Source organism: Kryptolebias marmoratus, linkage group LG17, assembly GCF_001649575.2.
Source record: "Kryptolebias marmoratus isolate JLee-2015 linkage group LG17, ASM164957v2, whole genome shotgun sequence".
In the NCBI taxonomy this organism is placed as follows: domain Eukaryota; kingdom Metazoa; phylum Chordata; class Actinopteri; order Cyprinodontiformes; family Rivulidae; genus Kryptolebias; species Kryptolebias marmoratus.
Genome location: NC_051446.1, coordinates 4,471,210 through 4,491,427, shown reverse-complemented (window position 1 = coordinate 4,491,427; position 20,218 = coordinate 4,471,210). Strand labels below are relative to the sequence as shown.

The window sequence follows — 20,218 nt, the reverse complement described above, 5'->3', positions numbered from 1 at the left end:
TCCTGCCATGGGCCCAGGTCTCTTGCGATGGTTTCCCCCCGATCCCGTGGGCATCGTTGCTGAGGAAGGGCACCGGCTGCGGCAGCTCCCACATCCTCGCCCACTCCAACAGTTTCTCCGGTGGGTCGGACCGCTGCCACCACAGCCTCTCCGGTGGATCGGCCGGACGCCACCACGCCCCCTTCACCCACGTCAGTCTCCATGCCTCAAAATCCTTCAGCTTCCGCTCTGCAGTTTTCCTCAGAGTCATGCACCGTTCAGGACCTTTTCGACGCCTGCGTTAGGACCTCAGGGATTTCAATCACCGAACTCATGGACATTTCTGCTCAGATCAATAGACTTCTCACCTTTACAAAGACCAACACAGACACCAAGCACCATCTCGCCACCTTCCGTATAATTTTCTTTTCTCGTCCTACTCTTCTTACTCTGCCAGAATTCTCCCAGGTTTTCTCTGAGGTCACTTACTTTAAAGGACAATATACCAACACACATACAGACCAACAGCCACGTTCCACCCAGTCTCCTAAGTCTACAAAAACTGCCCAGTCACCCAATCCGCTCTCCGCACCCGTTGCCATTCTCTGCGCCGCCTGCAGAGTCCTCAGTGCTTCCTGTGCCCTCTGCTGAGCCCTCACACACAAAAATAAAAAGTCATAAAAATAACATCATAAGAACACAAAGTTAAAAACTCATAACAATAACATACAAAAAAAAGAGAGAACTGCCAGCTAAAAGTACCAAAATACTAACTAAGAGTACCAAAAGGCTAACTAAAACTGCCAAAAAGGCTACCTGAAAGCAACATTTCAATCATAATGGTGGATGAGGAGAAAAAACATATCTCATTCTGTCTTTCAGGGACACAGCGTGAGATATGCAGAAAGCAACATTTAAGCAACGGACCAGCTACAAGCAGTAAAGATAAATAAAACAATGCTTTGTTAGAGTTCTGCTGTTAAAAAGTCCCTAAAATCAAAACTAGTAAAAGTGAGATATTGTATAAAATGTATTGTTTACAAAATGTTGGTAGACAAACAGGCTTGACTCCAACAGTTCTTGCCAAGGTTGCATGTGTTGTGTATGAAGTATGTGTTGAGGACATTACTCAGTTACTACCACACCAAATTTTAGATAGCTACACAATTTTTTAATTCTACCTATGTAATACTTGCTGAGTTATAGCCATTTTTGTGTGTTCTAAATATGATTAGCTCTGGTGAAAGTTCATCAGCTGAAGAATGCCAAGATGATCTGTTTCAATTCTCCAGCTTTACTGATACAGCTATTCATCCAACCATGTTCTACCGCTTTACTGTTATCAGGTCACAGGGGCAACAGGTCTAGGAGAGAAACCCAGACTTCCCCATCCCCGACGACAGTCTCCAGCTCCTCCTGGAGAATCCCAAGGCATTCCAAGGTTAGAGAAGGTATATAAGATGATGAAGCTCTTCACCTCATCTTTCAGGCTAAGCTAGGCCACCTTATGAAGGAAAGTCATTTCAGCCTCTTGTATCTGGGATTCTTTCGAACATGATCCATACGAACAAATCAAATCTTTCTTCATCACAACAGATCAAAGAAAATACCTCATTATTGAAGACTATGCCTTGATCCGTCAATCTATCCATCCATCTCTGGCTCTATCCTACTATCACTTGTGAACAAGACTTCCAGATACCTGAACTCTTGATGGAGGCAGACTCATCCCTGACTCAGAGGAAGAATTCCACCTTTTTCCAAGTGAAAACCATGGCCTCAAACTTAGAAGAGCTGACTTTCATCCCAGCTTCTTCACACTTGTCAGCAAACCTCCCCAGTGCATGCTGAACGTCATGGCCAGAAGACACCCTGAGACCCTGAGGTTCCCAAACCAGACACCCTCCTCTCCATGACTGCACCTTGAGATCCTGTCCATGAACACCACAAACAAGATCAGAGGTAAGGGTCATTAACCTGGGAGAGTCCAACCTCCACTGAGAATGAGCTTGACTTTGTGCCATGGATGCAGACACAACTCTTGCTTTTGTTATACAGGGACCAGAGAGCTCTTAAAATGTCCCCACAGCTCATACTCTCACAGCAGCACCCACAGAATGCCTCAGGAACAGAGACATAAGCCACCTCCAGATCCTAAAAACATGCAAACTGGAGAATTAAACTCCCATAACCCCCATAACAACTCCACAAGACTAAAGATCTGGTCCACTGTTCCACGACCAGGGTGAAAGCCACACTGCTCCTCCTGGATCTGAGGTCTGACAATCGGTCAGGATTCCAACAGCCGGGAATAAACTTTCCCAGGGAGGCTGAGAAGTGTGATCCCTCCATAGTTGGAGCACACTCTCTGGTCACCCTCTGTAAAAATTGGAACCACCAGCAAGCAATCTAATGTTTATTTTCTGAAAGTTTCAATTGACTACTGTGACTACTAATGCTCATCTCACTGCAGATTACCTAACCAAGCAGGGAAAGTTCAAAATGACATCTAATGAAATAAAAACAGGGTGAGCCTGTTAATTCAACACTTGTGTGAACATGTCATGTTTTTTTCTTTTCTTTGTTAAGGTATTTTTGCAGTTTGCCTTTGTGTAAAACAAGGCTCAGGCTACAAAACAAAGCCTAGATTCATCAATAAATTGCACATCTTTTGCAGGAGCAAATTAAATATGTAATTGCATCTGTATTGTCTAATCCCTCAAACGGATATTTGCATCTCAAACTGTGCTGCCAACAAAACCACATCTCTGCACTGGTGCAAAATGCCCAAATTTAAATAAGGTTTATTATTGTGTTTGGAGGAAAACCGGTTATATTTATGTACAATGCTACAAGTGCAAGTCCGTACAATGTAATCAAAGTAAAGACGTTCAGGTTCTGAATTCTTTGAGGGCCATTATGATAATCATTGCTGATCCATTGTGGTCTTGTTAAGGTGTAATGTAGTCTGTAGCCTTACCCCAGAATGTATTCACAGATCAGCCTGCAGTAGTCACTGTGGGAGCTGGTAATAAGCAGCAGAACCTTCCCAGCATTCTTCATACTGCGCAGCCAACTCTTCACCGAGTCAGAACAGGGCTGCAGATAGCGGCCTGGATCCCTCTTCATACTGGGGAAGTATGTCCCTGAATCATCTGTAGAAAAACACAAAATGACTAAGCTAAATTTTCCATTGGTATAGAATGTGTTAATAATCAATATTTTACACGTTGGCACTAATTATCCCCCTGGGGACTAAGGGTATTGTTCTTTTTTTTAACTCCATTTATCTACCTTTTTGAAGTACTTGTATTTAGCACGATACACAAAAATGTTCAGCACACCCTTAGCTTTGTGTAGACACAGGGTGTTTTTTGGGTTGACACAAAGATATCAAATATAATTTGGACCATAGGCTGAAAAACTGATATGTTTTATCCTAAATTTGAATACCAGGCCATAGGAGAAATAAGCTATGTACTTACATTCAAAGAAAGCCTAACAAAATCTGTAGCTGCTCAGAGAAAATATGATTCATGATTTGAATGGTGGTGTCCTTGAGTTCTGGAATTACAGTCCCTTGTTGGGAATTTACTACTTTAGTCTGTTTAAAGGCTTGAACACCTCTTGATGTGATGTCTCCAACAACCACAAGAAGTAGGGTAATCTATATTGCCAGTGCAGAGCGGAGAAACTTGTCCAAGCACTTGGTGAAGGAGTTGGGGAATGCCAAAGCATTGCTTGGTGACATGACCTGAAACATGAGCTGTAGAGAGAAGTCCCATCAGATTTGCCGGGCAGTTGGGAGTGTGGGTCTTGTAGAGAACAGATGTTGCAGCAACCGCTCTGCAGCGACTCCGTTTGGTGACTCTAGGCAGAGTCGTTATCCACACTGATGATCTTTAAGGCCTTTTGGATGATAGCCAACTGCCTAAGAGCCTAAGAGTGGCTAATGAATCATTCATCCAGGTAAGACAGGAGTATTCCATAATACTCCTGATCTGGGCTCTTTAGGCGTTGGCTCTGCCCCAGGGTCAAGTTTGCTAGCTTATTTGCATAATGCTCCAAGGCACTGTCCTGCACAGTTGCCAATGCTAGACAGATGGCTAGTCAATGTAAGTTTACTATCAAAACAGTCTCACTGAGACTGATCTTTGTGCTCCCTAATAAGAGATCACAATGAGATGGAATCCTCTGTCTGGATAGAATCACTTTGCACTTACTGGGTTTGAAGGTTATCTTCCATGCATCAGCCAACCTCCTGATGTTTTTCAGGTCTTTGGTTAAGCTTGCTGTCACCTCAGACTTGTTTGATGAGATTCTGGGTGCCCAGATGGTGAAATCTTTAGCATACCATTACATGTTGTTCTCACAATATTCTACAACGTGATCTATAACGATGAAAGATAACGGACCAAGAATTGATACCTGGGGCACTGATGCATGGATTAGATGTGGTGATAATGATTGACCAGAAAGAACAAACTTGCTGGCTTTCTCATTTTAAACATGTGTGTAAAAGTCCAGTTATCAGAACTTTGATGCAAGATTTGCACAAAGCTTTGTCTTTGTGCCAGAAGTGTTTACTCTCAGTCTGCTTTCACCAAATTTTAGATAAAGAGGAATGAATGTGACTACATATTTTTTTACAAACCAAACATTTTCTAGAAATTAAAAAAAAAACCATAGAACTATATACATATGATACACGATTAATTTACATATCAATTACACTTCTCATGGCTCGGCTGCCATGCCACTCTGTAAAACAGCAGCTTGCTCTTTGGTACTTTTCCACAACTGCTCAGGGTTTTACCCAAGTAAAACTATCTGTAGACATTCTTAAAGAAATGGGTATGCCCTTAGTAACTCACTGTACACAGATGAGAACAATGTTTTGATAGACACCTGACTCCACCAACTACATGCAAAGACATGGATGACACTGCAGTGTAATGTTAATTCACATTTTCAGTGCAAAATGCCTAGAAAATATTTGCTTGAATTCTGTAATATCTGGAATGATGAGCCTTAACCTTTTTCTTTGTCAAGAAATGACAAAAGGTTTTGTAAGTGAGCCTGAAATGTGACTGATGGACGGTGGATTTACAGAGTTGTGTACTGAGAGTGAAACGTTTGCTTACAGTACCCTCCAGAGGTGAAACAGGAGTAGTTCACAGAAAGAAAACACCACAAAACTGCAGGAGATGGCTCTAACCAGCAGGTGACGACAAACACAAACAGGCAAAATCACACACTCCCATCAGCAGCTCAAACAATCCAAGATTTAAAAAGTTCCAGATGTAAACATCTGACAATAAACACATTTTTTCTTCTCACACTGTTAGAACTTCAGTAGAAGGCACATTCCTACTGAATGAGTGACCTCTGTCTGAGTGCAGCGACCTCTCTGAGAGCCAGTCATGCCTCATTACCCACAGAGAGGGGAGGAGGGTGGGGTCCTGCTCAGCCAGAGTGGTGGTGGGTGAGCCGAGAAAAAAAGTCTATGCCACCCAAATCCCATATCGCAGCAAATGTGAGGATAAACAAAACCGGACCTCGCCCCCATCCTTCCCATTACATTTGTCTGCAGAGACCCAAATCAGCAGTTCCTCTGTGAGAAATTACCACCCACTAAGTTTTAAGGGATCAGGTCCTGAACTGCTTTAAATCAGGACTTCAGACCATCATCTTTCTACTTCTTGTACTGCATTATAGTTCAATATCTCTGAAGAACAAAAAAGTAATTCTAAGAAAAATTTGACCTGTTTGACTGTTTTAAAATGGTTTTAAGAAGCCTCAGTGTGAGGCACATGCTCAGTCAGCATTCATACTATTGTAGCTGTAACAACCAACCAATCTAAAACTGATTAACTTCTGGAATCAACCTCATTCAAGATGGCCACTGCAGCTAATCAACCTTTGTCTACAGAAAAATGGCTGTACTTTTGTTTTACTTTTTAATTTTACAAATCTTGAGCTAAAGTTTGGTGGGGTAGTAACTGACAGTCATTCACTACAAATACTCCGAGCAAACACGCAGCATATTACAATATCACTTGAGATTATGCATAATGTTATTTTCAAGGTTTGACCAAAATGGCTATGTTCTTTCATTTCTTATGATAAAAAAATCTCAGTCTAAAACACTGGCATTAAAGGTGGCGGGCGACATGAAATACTTCAAGGAATGCAAGGACTTTAATTTATAACTGACAGAACCATATGAACAAGTTCCTAAAGACTCTCCTCACACTACATGACAACCCATGATGCCACCATGAATGCTTTTGAACTGATTTTAAAATGTCAAAAAATGATTATTCTTTAATATTATTAACATCATGTTGAAGAAAGCAAAAGGTTTATTTCTTAAGCGTGGAAGTGCATACTTGGAGCTGTTTACAGTGTGCACACAACAGAACTGAAGTGAAGTGAAATTTATTTACATAGCATGTTTCCACAACAAGGGGATTTAAAGTGCTTTACAAGACAGAAACAACAACAGAATCAAATGCAGCAAGTACAATCAAACATCATAGAAAAATCATAATCAAATATAGATCAATCATGTATAATCTAAATGAAATATAGGATAATCTAAATGAAATCATGAAACTAAACATATCTAAACATGAGCTAAAACAGTAAAAATAGTAGCTAAAATAAACTAAATAAAATCATGATGAAGTCAAAGCTGAACTTAGCAACAATTAGGCTAAGACAGTCAAAATATGAGTTAAGATAAACTAAACTAAATGTACAGGAAGGCTAAATAAGCTAACATAAACTGAAACATGACAATGCTAAGCTAAGGGTACAACATGACTAAAGTATCAGAGGCCCACTAAACAGCCATCATAATAATTACTAAGATACTAAGATAGTGAAGAAAGGAGCGGGATAACAGAGATGACAGAAACAGCGAAAAGTGTGCGTGAGTGTGTGTGTGTGTGTGTGTGTGTGTGTGTGTAGAGGCGGTGGAAGACGATGTGGTGCATGTTGTATGAGTGCGTGCGTGTGTGTGTGTGCGTGTATTTGCAGAGACATGTTTATTGATGGCTAACATGAACATAAGATATGAAATCCAACCTTCTGCAGTCAAAAGCCAGAGTTTGGATGAACAAAGTTCACTCCAAATTTTATTGGGAAGGATTTATATCTGCAATAAGGGTTTAAAAATCAGGCCTTGTGCACTTTGTTTCACACTTTGAAGCCACAATAGAACATGATCATAACAGCCATTCCCAAACTTTTTGAGACCAAACACAAAGTGGTGGAAACACTGAAGAGATAGTTCTAACATGTGATGAAAGAACATCCATTGTCACAGAATCTTATGTCTCTGTACTCAGTCCACTGACTCATTTTGTTCTTTTAGTTCCCAAAAGCTTGTTTGAATAAAAACTGTTTTATATTGTATTTTATTGCAAAATAGTCCATGCTCAAAATCGTAACACATTCATAATTGTTTTATAATTGCTTTACAGCCCGCTGAATTGTACTGAGGTGCCTTAAAGTAACCAACACCTAATCATCGTCCAGTGTGAAAATACAAAGAATACAAAGGTCACTAAAATACAGAATATATCACTAAAATAGGGTCCCTAAAATACAGATTCACAAATGCATTTTGGCATGTTCCCTGTTAGTTATCTCTCTGGCTCAGTACAGCATCAATATCAAAACTTAGAGGTCAAAGGTCAGGCTAATAATGCTAATACTAAACTGCACTGAAGCATGTGACCAAACCTATTTAAAATGCTGAACCTGCACCAGAGGAATGCTCTGTGTGTATGTATACCTGGTTTTTGTTACATTTTAAGCACCTTTTCTGGTAGACATACCTACCTTATCAGTTGCAGTAGTCCATTTGGGGATCAAAGCCCGGTCCTGATACAGTGGAACATCATTTTTGGGTTTGGGGTTAGGTTTAGGGCTAAGGTGAGAGTTGACTTTAGGTTAGGGTTCGGCATGGTGTAGTGTTAGGTTTAGTATAAGGGTTAAGGTTAGGCTACAGAAATGAATAGAGGTTTATACATGGTCCTTTTAAGGATAGAAATACAAACTTGTGTGTGTGTGCGTTTGTTTAAGTATGTGTGTTGTAGTACAATGTGCCTGGCTGTGAATGTAGGCCTGACGCGCCCGAGGGCCTGCAGGCCTGCGGCCGGGCACAGTGTGGTTCAGCTGGAGAGCTGCCCTGTTTCAGAGAGAGAACCACGGCTGGCAGCAGCTCAATCTTTCTTCACACATCAAAGCAGACCGACAGGATACACAAATCAACAGTTGCAGCACAAATTAGGGCTGGGCACGAGAGCATTTCACAAACAGCCACACCAAAAGTGATGAGGGGGATGAGAGTAGATTCATTTTCCTCAGCCGATAAAAGGTATGAAAGCAAACAGGGAAAAACCAAATACAAACTTTTCTTCATTATACATAATGAACATAAATCTCTTGAAGTGTATGAGGCTCAGAGGCAGAGAGAGAAGCTATAATCTCCAGTGTTTTGTTTTGTATGGCAGTTTCCAGCACCTGTCTGAAACCACGTGGACATTTTGTCTGTGGACTTTCCATTTTTAGCAAACACACCACAAATTGCTGCATCATGTCCCTCATTGTGTAGGTTTTTTATATCTTATGGTAGAAATAAACCTGAAGTAAGACCTAAAATTATACTCATAACAAGATGAAGGTAACATATTTCAATAGCCAATCAGTCAAAAAGAGAGTCTATGACATAATTTACACAAGGTCTCAAAGCATTTGTAGTTTGTTAATAGTTTGTCAGCCTTTGCGGTCCATTTCCATTGTCAGAGAACCTCTTGGTCACTGTTAGCAGTTTGGGTAAGATCAGGATGGTGTGACTCATAGTAATTGGATTAAAGATTGGACTGTTCAAAACCTCAAAAGATCTTTGTTTCTTTTTCGAGACTGATGATAAATTAAATAACTGCTAACAGTTAGGCCATAAAGGTCAACAGCGTGTCATTGGGGGTACTGTTATGTACACTCAGGTTGTGTTATTTCATGTTTCACAAAAAAAGTATCTTGCCTCAAAATTGCCTTCAAAATGTAAATTTAAATTTACGAACACCATAATTTATTTTAAATCCCAGGTTGTAGGGCAAAGCAACAGAGAGAATGGCAATAGTTTTGCAACTCCCTGTAATATTTATTAAAGCATGTGAGATAAACATGTGGTCTATCTCACTGCTCAGGATGTTTCTCAACATGAAACATTATGATTAATCCTAATGTCCTCCTATGTTGTAAAGAGGATCTGCTGAAGAGGCGATCAAATGCATCAGTAAAACAATGGCAGCTGAAAAGAAAAAAAAACAGTGGCTTTTGGACAACCCTGTGCAGATCCTTGTGGGGGACGGTGACGCCAAATGTACAGTCATGCTCCCCTCAGAGCAAACGTGAGGGACAGTGCAATCTGTCATTATACTAAACCAGAGCTATGTTTAGTCAGAGCTATCTTAAAACAACTGTCAGGATTTATACTTTAAGGTCTGGTCTTGTTAAAATACTTTAATGGTACTGAAGCATCAGAAAGTATAAAAACTTGTATTTTCTCTGAAAATGACTTTACTAAAATTCACCAGTAAGATGAAAGAGAGTTGAGTAATCGCTGAACGTTCAATGTTAGTTGAAGTATTTAATGAAAAAGAGAAACAAAAAGGTAGCATGTAGAGAAATGGAAAGACAGAAAATTGCACATAAGGTGACTTAAAGAAAAAAAAAGCTGAAGGAGACAAAAAAGACAAAACAGATTCATAAGGTGAGAAATACATTTCAAGGAGAAAAATATGTCCAGTTAAATAATTCAAAGAGTACAACCAAGTCAAATCTGCAAAGTGCACATTTTGATGTACAGAATGAATGAGAGAAATTGCTGAAAGGAAGCTGAAGTTGTTAAAGTTCAAAAATGTACAGAAGAAATGCTGACTCGGCAATCACACTATAAACAAACAAACCAAAGAAAATGCTGATGCACAAAAGTCCCTGAAGGTTTCAAACAAAAGTTAAATACACCAGTTAAATTACCTTCAACTTAAATGTATCAACCATAATCATATTGGCTGGGTTTTGCTTACTCATTGAAAATAAATGGGAAAAAGCAAAGAAAGCAAAATGTGCAAAACCCCAAACAAGCCCTGTCAGGTTTGTTTTAATCACAGGGAGGATTTATGACAAATGACGTGATAAAAGATCACATATCACACACAACACCATATAGGGCCAGGCAGGGAATCAGCTCCATACAGGTCTCTTACAGTCTCTTCACATTTGGCTTTACAAATCAGATTTGAATCTATTTAGACTCACTTATACATGATTGTTCTTCTTTTTTTGTGTTTCATTATGTACCTGCTGTATTGGATTCTGTTTTTGTTTCTGTTGTAAAGCGCTTTGCATCGCCTTGTTGCTGAAAAGTGCTATATAAATAAATCTCACTTCACTTCACTTCACTTGATAGCATGTGGTCAACTTTGACATCTCCGTTCACTTTTGGTGGTAAAATGTGTATCCCAAAGAAGGAATTCTAATAAACAGTTCATTCCAAATGTTAGAAAAAAAAAGCAGTATCTTCAGATTATTCCCAAGGATTGCTGTTTAATATCTTTAATCCTTCTGCAGCTGAGCAGTCTTTTTTTTACCTTTTCAGATGTCCGATGTGCTGTCTTTGTGGGGTCACCTGAGTTCAGTAGGAGACCCTACATCGAGGATTTGTTCAGACTGCAGTAGTCACAGGGTTGTTTGGTATCACGGTGTGTACCACACTGACCATGGAGCACAGAAAGTTAAGGACAGAGTTGTCTCTGAGCTGAGAAAGAAAATGATTGACATCATGTTAAAGGTAAAGGCTGTAGGACCATCTTTAAGCAGCTGGATGTTCCTGTGGCTACAGCTGCTCAGATTAATCAGATGTTTAAGGTCCACAGGACTGGAGACAACCTCCCTGGAGGTGGTGGCAGAAGGAACACTGATGACAAACTGAAGAGATGATAATATGAATGGGAACCAAAGATCTCACCATCAGTCACTGTTTGAGACAAAGTGGAGCCAAAGAAGGTCACTGAAGGACACGCAAAACTGGATTTTACCAAAATGCATACTGACAAACCACAAAACCTCTGGGAGTCTTCCAACTTCCAAAGAGATTGGAGGCAAACTCAAAGGGCAAGGTACATCAGGGTCAGGTCTCACCATCAGTCACTGTCTGAGACAAAGTGGACTTGAAGGAAGGTGACTGAGGAGGAGGAGTGGGCAATATTGCCAAAAGATGATATCACAATGTTTTTTTTAAATACCTCGATAACAATATCACAGACGATATTCTACATTTTCTGCTTTTTCATTTTTTTATTGGATTTGCCCAAATAAATATGTCCCTTCAAAACAGTTCTTTTTAAAACTTTTTATAAACAGATTTAACATGTTTCCACCCTTACCTGACACAACATGCTTGCACGACTTGCAAAATATAGTGGTCCGATTGATATCTTCTATTTTAAAACCAAAATAATTCCAAACAACAGAAGTGGCTCCTTTTTTATGGAATAAAGTCAGGTCTTGTGGGCGATATTTTCGTGTTATGCTCCGCCATGTTTGCTAGGCCGCACTTGCAGCTCCTCGCACTTCTTCTTCTTTGTTTTAATGGCGGTTGACAAACAATTATAGGAAGCATTACCACAACCAACTAGTAAGAAGTGTGGACCACATGACTTGCGGTCCACAGGTCAGGCTCAGGTAAATTATGTCATCATATGATATCACAATATTAATTTTTTTCACCAATGTCAAAAAATCCACTGGTATTGCCGTAAATGAGACAATATGGCACATCCCTAAAGCCACAAAACCTCTGGGAGACTGTCAGATGAGACAAACCTGCAGCTTTTTGGCAACAAATCCCATCAGCTCTATGTTCACAGACCCCAGAACAAAGAAAAGAACCCTGTACCTGCAGTGAACCATGTTCTAGGGCTGCTTTGCTGCATCTGACACAGGGGCTCTTGAATCTGTGCAGGATCCAATGAAATCTCAAGACTATCAAGGCATTCTGGAGTGAAATGTGCTGCTCAGTGTCAAAAAGCTTGGTTTCAGTCGCAAGCCATGAATCGTCCAACAGGATAATGACCCAAAACATAGCTAAAAACACCCAGGAATGGCTCAGAACAAAACATCGGACCATTCTGAAGTTGCCTTCTGAGTCCTGATCTAAATCCTGTTGAACGTCTGTGGAAGTAGCTGAAAAATTTAAATTACTTATTTATTAACCTTTATTTATCCAGGCAAGTCCCACTGAGATCACAGATCTCTTTTTCAAGGGAGGTCTGGGCATGAAGGCAGCCTAAAATGCATGTTTTTAACTGTGGGAGGAAACTGGAGTGGGGAGAACATGCAAACTCCACACTGTCATGGACTTCAGTATTTTTGAGTTTATTTTGCTTTTGGTTCTTTGTTTGGTGTTTCTGTAATTCTGTTATTTCTTGTTCATCTTGTGTTTGAGTTTAGTTCTTTTCTTTTGGCTTTCTGTGTTTTCCTGTGTCACCATTCACCTGTCCTCATCTATGCCTGCCACGCCCACCTCACCTGTTTTTAAAACCTGGTCATCGTCATCTCCTCCACTTACTTGCTGGTTCGTTTGTCTATTTTCCCTGATGTCTGGTTCTGCTCGTCTCTTGCCCATGTCAGTTCAGTTTTTGGATTTAGTTTTCTTCTTGCTGCTTTGTCAGCATTTTGTTTTTGGTTATCTTTTATTTTAATAAATTAGTCCCGTTTTGAAAATGAGTTGCAGCTGGGAACATGACAAGAAACAGGTGAGGTGGGCGTGGCAGGCATAGATGAGGACTGGTGAATGGTGTCAGGAAGCCAAAAGACAAGAACTAAACTCAAACACAAGATGAACCAGAAATAACAGAATTACAGAAACACCAAACAAAGAACCAAAAGCAAAATAAACTCAAAAATACTGAAGTCCATGACACACACAGAAAGACCCCAGGTCAAACATGGGGCTTGAACCTAGGACCTTCTTGCTGTGAGGCAACAGTGCTAAACACTAAGCTGTCGTGCTGCCAGACATGGAGTCTGGAGAAGGAACCTTCAAACCTGAGACAGCTGGAGCAGTTTGATCAGGAGGAGGGAGACAGAATACCTGTGGACAGGTGCAGAAGTCTCAGAGAGAGTTACAGAATCCACCTGATTAAAGGGATTGTCTCAGAAGGTTGAGCCACAGAATATTCAGTTAAGCTAGCATCCATTTATCAAGGCCAGTTTCATTAGATTGTTTTTGAAAATCATTCGGTTTAAACAAAATTCAGAAGCAATGACTGATTTTCATTAGTTGATTTTTTGTCATTTTTCTTATTTGTATTATTTTTGCCAGTTTCAAGTTTTTTCAAGGAGTCTTTCTGTAACAAAAGGGCACAAACATAATCAACTGCATCTATACATATATTGTCTCATCTTATTGGCTCATTGGTTCATCATTTTGTTTTTATACCCTGCTGCAGAAAGCAAAGGTTTTGCCTGTATCTGTACGTATGTGTGTCTGTTAGCAAAATACCAAGTCATTGTCATGAGAATATTGTCCAGCATTCTGGCATGTAGATGAGAAAAAATCATTTAAACTAAACATATGCTAACAGGTAGCTCGGCTAAAAAAAGCAGTTATAAACTTTGTGAAGCAAAAGGAATATTTTTCATTTATTGTGCTCTTAGAAAAAATATTTATTTAAACATATTTAAGAAACTTTAGTGGTTTGTATTACACTGTAAGGTGATTTCAAATCATTTAGTTGTAAAAATGTCCATGGTAAATTTAATTGTAATAGCATTTCACTAAATCGTAAATGAAAATGAATCGTAACAAATCAAATCAAATCATAAGGATTTAAGATAAAGATTCACACCCTCAGTATGATCTACTCCGACCCATCTGGAGGTCTAGTTCCAATAGATGTGGGTGGACTTGCTGCAGGAGAGGATCCAACAGCTGTGTGAGTGTTCCTCACAGAATCACTGCTTGGATTCAGCACACACCCTGCTGACATGGAATCAGCAACGCCAACTTTGTTATCCACTCTGGAATCATTAAAATACAGTCACATGACTGTTTCAGTCACTTGCCACCCCTCCATCTTAGAGCTTAAGTGTTTTTGTCACTGAGTGTATAATGTGTAAATGGGAGGTAATTCTCCTGTGATCCATTCATGATCTGCAGGACAGTTGATTAAAGTTTACAGACTACTTCATCAGGAATGTGTTGTTTGTTAGCCTACAGAAAGGGCTTTAACTGTTATTGTTACATGCAAAACAAGTTCAGCTTATCGGAAAAGAAATCACAAGCCAGATCAAAGCAGAACATAACTGTGTACATCTCCACCCTGTTGAGTGATGTCTTACTGTGCAACAAATGTATACATGTTCACAAAGCTGAGGGAGAGAACAACACACACAAATGCAAAGGGATCATTTTATATATGAAAATAGATAAGAAGTTACTCCTGCAGAGAGAAACTGGTACTTATACTTCACTTGTGGATTTATGGTGTTTACATCACTCTCTGTACTTCCAGACAGGAAGGAGGAATGAAGGGAAATGTTGTCTATCCGGAACACATATATGCAAACAAACATACATCTAATTATATTGTGTCTCGCAATTCAGTCAGCTAACAGATAGTTCAAAGTGCTGCTCTCACTGCGATGTGCACGTCTCACTTGTGTGGACATTTACAAACGTGATTGTATTTATTACTTATATGTGGCCATATTAAGTTTACTTTTACTTTTACCACAGTATTGCATTAGATGTTATTTTCAAGGTTTGACTAAAACAACTCCATTTTTTCTGAATATAAAATTATATGAGTCTAAAACTTTGACACACTTGGATCATAATAAAACTGTATTTTTAAAAAAAAAAAACAATGGTATTATAAATCCTCACAGTTCTGCATTGGTACTGGGGCTGAAATGATTCATTGAGTAACTCAAACAAATCAACTACAAAAATCCTCCAGGCAAAAAGCTTTGATTCTGTGATTCGTTTAATCCACGTGACTTGCTTGGTGGTCATGTCGTTTCCCAGGGGCAGTTTTTACTGTCACACAACACGCTCTACATTATGTATGATGGAGGAACAAGGCAAATAATAACAAGAAAATCAGAGAAAAATAACAAAAAGGTCAAAAGTTTGGGACTTCATCAACAAGAAGATGAGTAAAAATATTCTACAGTAAAACCACATCAGTCCAATGTCAGCATCTTTGTAGAGATATGCAGCGGGTGAAACTAAATTCAGCAACAGATGAGGCTCCTGAATCCTCCTACACAAACTGGACCTAAAGAGAAAGAAACCTATCAAATGGGAGTGATGACAACACAGTAGATGGAGGAGCTCTGGTGCTTCAGACTTAAAGTCCTATTTTACTGATGCTGAAATGTTGGTATAAAAAGAATCCTAAGTTTCTGTACTGACAAAACATTTCCAGGAAGCATTTGGAAGTATTTTCAGCAGCTCTCAGCTCACCCACCTCCCATCTGATTCATTGTGAAAGAAATGTTTCAAAAAGGACACAGGTAAACGGTTTTGGATGGTCAAAGTTATTCTCAGGTCAAACACAGAGTTTCAGGTAGTTCATTCATTCAGCTTTATGTACCTGTAAAAAACTTTATCACCTCGAAAACAAAAAAATGGAAAGCACTAAAAGCATAGCAGTCCTTGAAGGAATGCATATCGCCCACTGCCTTTCATGTCAGAGTTTCAGACTACGATCAGCCCTACCCCCTAGTGAAGGTAGTGTAATAAGTTAATAAATGTCTGTATGAGTTTGCACATTATCAATTCACTGTAGCTGGGGGAAGCCCAGGCCACCCACTGCGCTGTGTCCCTGACCTCTGTGGGACTTTTGGAACAGGGTTGGGCGACAGACTAAAAAAATTTCATCAGCTATTATCAGTTCAACTACTGGCAACTGGTGAGATAATTGCATGTGACTAACATTATTTAATTTATTTATTGATTGAGGAGGTTCATCTTGCAGAGAAGGAAGACATGGTTAACTTTTGACATGTCCTTGTTGTCCCAGAAAGTGGTATTTTTGAAAGCTAGAACCTGCAAGGAGCGAGAGTGACTGGAGGAGGAGAGAAAGACAAGTGTTACCACAATTATTGTTAGTTCAGTTAGAAACCTTAACCAGCCATGGCTTCATTGTTTGGGATAAATCCTCAATGTAAGAAGAACAGTGAAAAAGCAATGATCGAGAAACTGGGGGCCTAAACCCATAAAGCCTGTCCATCCACAATGTGTCATGAAGCACAGCCAGAAATCAGGGAAAAGAGCCCCACAGGACATTACCTGCTGCATGCAGCTTTTACTGATGATGGTAATATCATTTTAAAAAGTATATTTGTTGTCTATGTTTAACAGCTGATATGATGCTTCATCATATTATCGATACGTGAGGACAATCTCTGAGTCACAGTGAGGCTTCAATTTATCTGGTTCTTACAAAAACTGTGGGCTGTTTTCATTATATTTGGCTGGTGTCTGTCAAATATTCAATCAGATTATTGAAAAGTGCATCTTAGAATGAAGGTCTTTGCTTAGCAGTAAAAAAAACCAGCGGTGTCCCACAGAGGCTGACAGGTGTTGGACAGCGGACTGAACCAACAGCTGACAAAAGGTTAGAGACATTGCTTCTGTACTGCACACAATCAGGGTGGATTAAATTATGTTTGTACAGTCCTTTAAAGGTCCAAATTCTTGAAAAGGAAATGCTCAAACTAGCTAAAATAAAGCAGAAGAAATCATCCATAGAAAAACCACTTCCTGATACACTTAAATTTCCGATGGCTGATATATTTGTCAAATGGCCCAACCCTAACTGATAGCTGAGCTTTTAACTCCTACATCAAAAATAAATAGAATGCTCAAATGTCTGTCTAAAGAATCTGGCCGTTAGTCAAGGGTGCACCTGCACATGGATAAAACTGGGAGCAGCTGCAAATGCAAATTACTGTTATTAAAAGCAAAACAGAAACTCAAATTCTTTCTGTCGTCCCCCTTTCGCCCCCAGGCCGAAACGTAGGGGAAACACTGAAGGTCATCTTATGTTGATAAATGATGGCATTGTAGCCATTTTGGTCAAACTTTTTAAAAATTATGTACAGTCTCATGCATATTGTGAGATGTACAAAGTATGTTGTGGCCATTTATGTTTAATCTTTTGTAAATCACAAGTTCTATATTCAATTTAATTTCTTAATTTGGGCAGTTAGAATATACTGTAGTTAGTTTTGAAATCACAATCTGTAATTAATTTTTATATTTGGAATTGTTTAGGTTATTTTTATAAATTTTGGACCCTCCCGTTAATTGGTGATTAAAACACACTGGTGGGCTTTTTGTCTGACAAATGTCAGGTGTGAAGACGAGAGGTTTTGTAAAATGATTTTTTGACCACTTTTTGAGCTAGTAGAATCGACATAAGTTAACATTTGTTTTCATCTAAATTATAAGAGAATTTTAGTTATTGTTTTATTCATATTTTTTTTTGCTGGACATAAACATTTTTTTAAACAATCAAGTCGGAAGTCCGTGCAAAAATCAAACCACCTGTTGCCACCCACAGCCTTGCTTGGAAGGTTTTGTTTGGAAACTACAAGACCGTGACAAAGTATATGTTGAGAATGTCTTTCAGCTACTAACACACCAAATTGTAGCTCAATATCTGTAAAAATTATTGAGTTATAGTCATTTACATGTTGGCAAATGTTGACTAGCTGTGGTGGCCATCTTGAATTTAATTACCTTTAAATATAATCATTTACAGATGAACATCCATTGATTACATTCTCAAAGTTTCATTAAAATCCATGCAATGGATCATTTTTTGCTAACAAACAGAGACACACACACAAGTAAAGAGATTATTGTTGCCTGTGGCTTTTGGCGGCAGCTGATAAAAAAGTAAGCCTGTACCAAACATGACAACATCATGATATTTTATCCCTAGATTGAGGAATGCAAGATCAGAGTTACTGTTACTTTTCCATATACTGTAAATGGATAAATGTTCTGTTTAGAATGTCTAGTAAACAATATACGTGTGTTCAGATCAGATGATGGAGTGAGGAGGAGCAGCTTTCATTCAAGACAGAATTTTTCAGGGTAGAAGGTTTAGTAATAACTTGTAGATAACATGTATATCCAATTACTTGAATGGGTTATTTGACAGAGAACCCAATTACTAAAATATTCAGTAGCTGCAGCGCTAAATACAAGTTGATAAGTTTACTTCATAAATTAATAAGGAACTAAATTAATTCATAACAGAAGCGATTGTAAAAGAGAGCACATGGCAGTTCGGTTAGGCGGTGCTTTAATGAGGGATTTCAAATTCCCATCTTCCTCATACAATGTTTACAATCTGTCAAGCCTGTGATGTGGTCACATTTAAACTCCAAACAAAGACATCAAATTAACTCGACTTGCCACTTTGCAGACTCATGGATGACTTCATCGTCTATTTTAATCTTTATAAGGCTGTAAAACATGGATACAGTTGCTATGTCAACATAAATGTGGCTCATGTACACACTCACTGTTTAACACGGACATTTCAATAGACAGTGGGTGATTTATGTATAGAAATACAGCTACTGTAACAGCATCAGGATCATCCCACAAACTAATGTAGTTCCTGATGACAAAACAAGGCTCTACTGAAAAGCACTAATTGATAACCTGAAACCAAAAAAAACTGATTTAAAGAGTATATATTGTCAAACTGCAGTGGTACTCTGTTAAAGAAGAGAGTGAAATGACAAACCACAGCTTTTATGATTGAAAGAGTCTGCACACCCTGAAGCCTTCAGGCCTGAGCAGCTCCAAACTCTGTGAGGAGTTACAGAACTTCAGCAGTCAGTTTAGTAAAGGGTGCTGAGGTGACCAAGTGGTCGCAGACGTGGTGGATTTGATGGGAGTATTTTGGTGCTTTTGCAGCTTAATGGCATGTTTGAAATGTAACTGCTGCCTTAACAGCAGTCTTATTTTGGATTTGCTGGATTACCATAAAAACCAGTGCTCATGTCCCTTAACCAAGGCTGTCCCATATTTCACTGTGTAGCTCCTAACGCCAGTGTTTCCACCTTTTAAACTAACAGCTGAATCATGAGTTTACATTAAGTCAACATGGAAATGGTGTGGTTTGTAAAAAAAAAACCAAAAACAATCAGCCCCCTTTACTATTACTCCTTCAAATGAGCATAAAATAAAAAGTGAATTGTTAACAAAGCAAAGTCATTAGCCGCTCAAAGTGCAGGCTCATGGCTCATTAATAACTTGGTTGCAAACACTCAGAGTTCGGTAAGTCTACAGCTGAAAATTCACATATTTTCTTGCCATTTCCCAACAATTTTGAGAAATAGGTTTTCACCAACTGGTCTCCCAACAGTCACAGCTAAGTAAGATAGGGTCTACAGCTTCATAATGATGCCCCCTTCACATCTGATGATGACCCCACTGCAAAGGCAAAAAATTAGCCAGAACCTGGTTGGTCTTTGCAGGGTCCTGGGGAGGTTCTGTGGGGTATCCAAAAAAGGTTAAAAACAAAAACAACTGGACTTCTATTCTGTAGTTGAAGACGTTTCGCTTCTCATCCGAGGATCTTTCTCAATTCAGAAATAGAGAGTGTGGAGTTGAGCTTGATGTGATGTAAGCTGGATTGCTTGCAAATTGTTCTCACTCTCCTAACAATTGAGGCTCATTAGGGTCCTTGTTTGTCTGACTCACTGATGGGCCACTCTGGTCACATGAATGCCGGTCCTGATTGGTGTGAAACTGACTGGGAATCAGGCCTAAAGCTCCATTATATGTTTTTGAAAGCTGAAATCTCAAAAGAGTGTCCCTTATCCTTGAGGTGTAGGTGGACAGCTGAGTCTTGTCCAGAAGAGGTGGCTCTCCTGTGTTGAGCCATGCGTCTGTGGAGAAGTTGTTTGGTCTCTCCAATATAGAGGTCTGAACATTCTTCACTGCACTGAATTGCAGACACCACTCCGCTCAGTTTACTCCACAGAAATTTTGTTTTTTACTAAAATCAATAAAAAATCATAACTTTTAATATATAAACCAAAAATACTTACTAGTTTTGTAAGATAATTACCAACAAACATTGACATTCTCAAAAGGTGCGTTATTTGAGAACTTTGATAGCTT

General features: G+C 39.2%; 1 protein-coding gene across 1 annotated transcript in view; it reads right to left on the bottom strand.

Annotated features, from left to right (window-relative positions):
- nt5dc1 (5'-nucleotidase domain containing 1) overlaps positions 1-20,218 on the bottom strand; it is a 78,958-nt gene that overhangs the window by 25,576 nt on the left and 33,164 nt on the right. Inside the window, exon 7 of the mRNA XM_017432765.3 lies at positions 2,960-3,134. Within this exon, the coding sequence (XP_017288254.1) occupies positions 2,960-3,134 (175 nt within the window). The remainder of the gene's footprint in view (positions 1-2,959; positions 3,135-20,218) is intronic.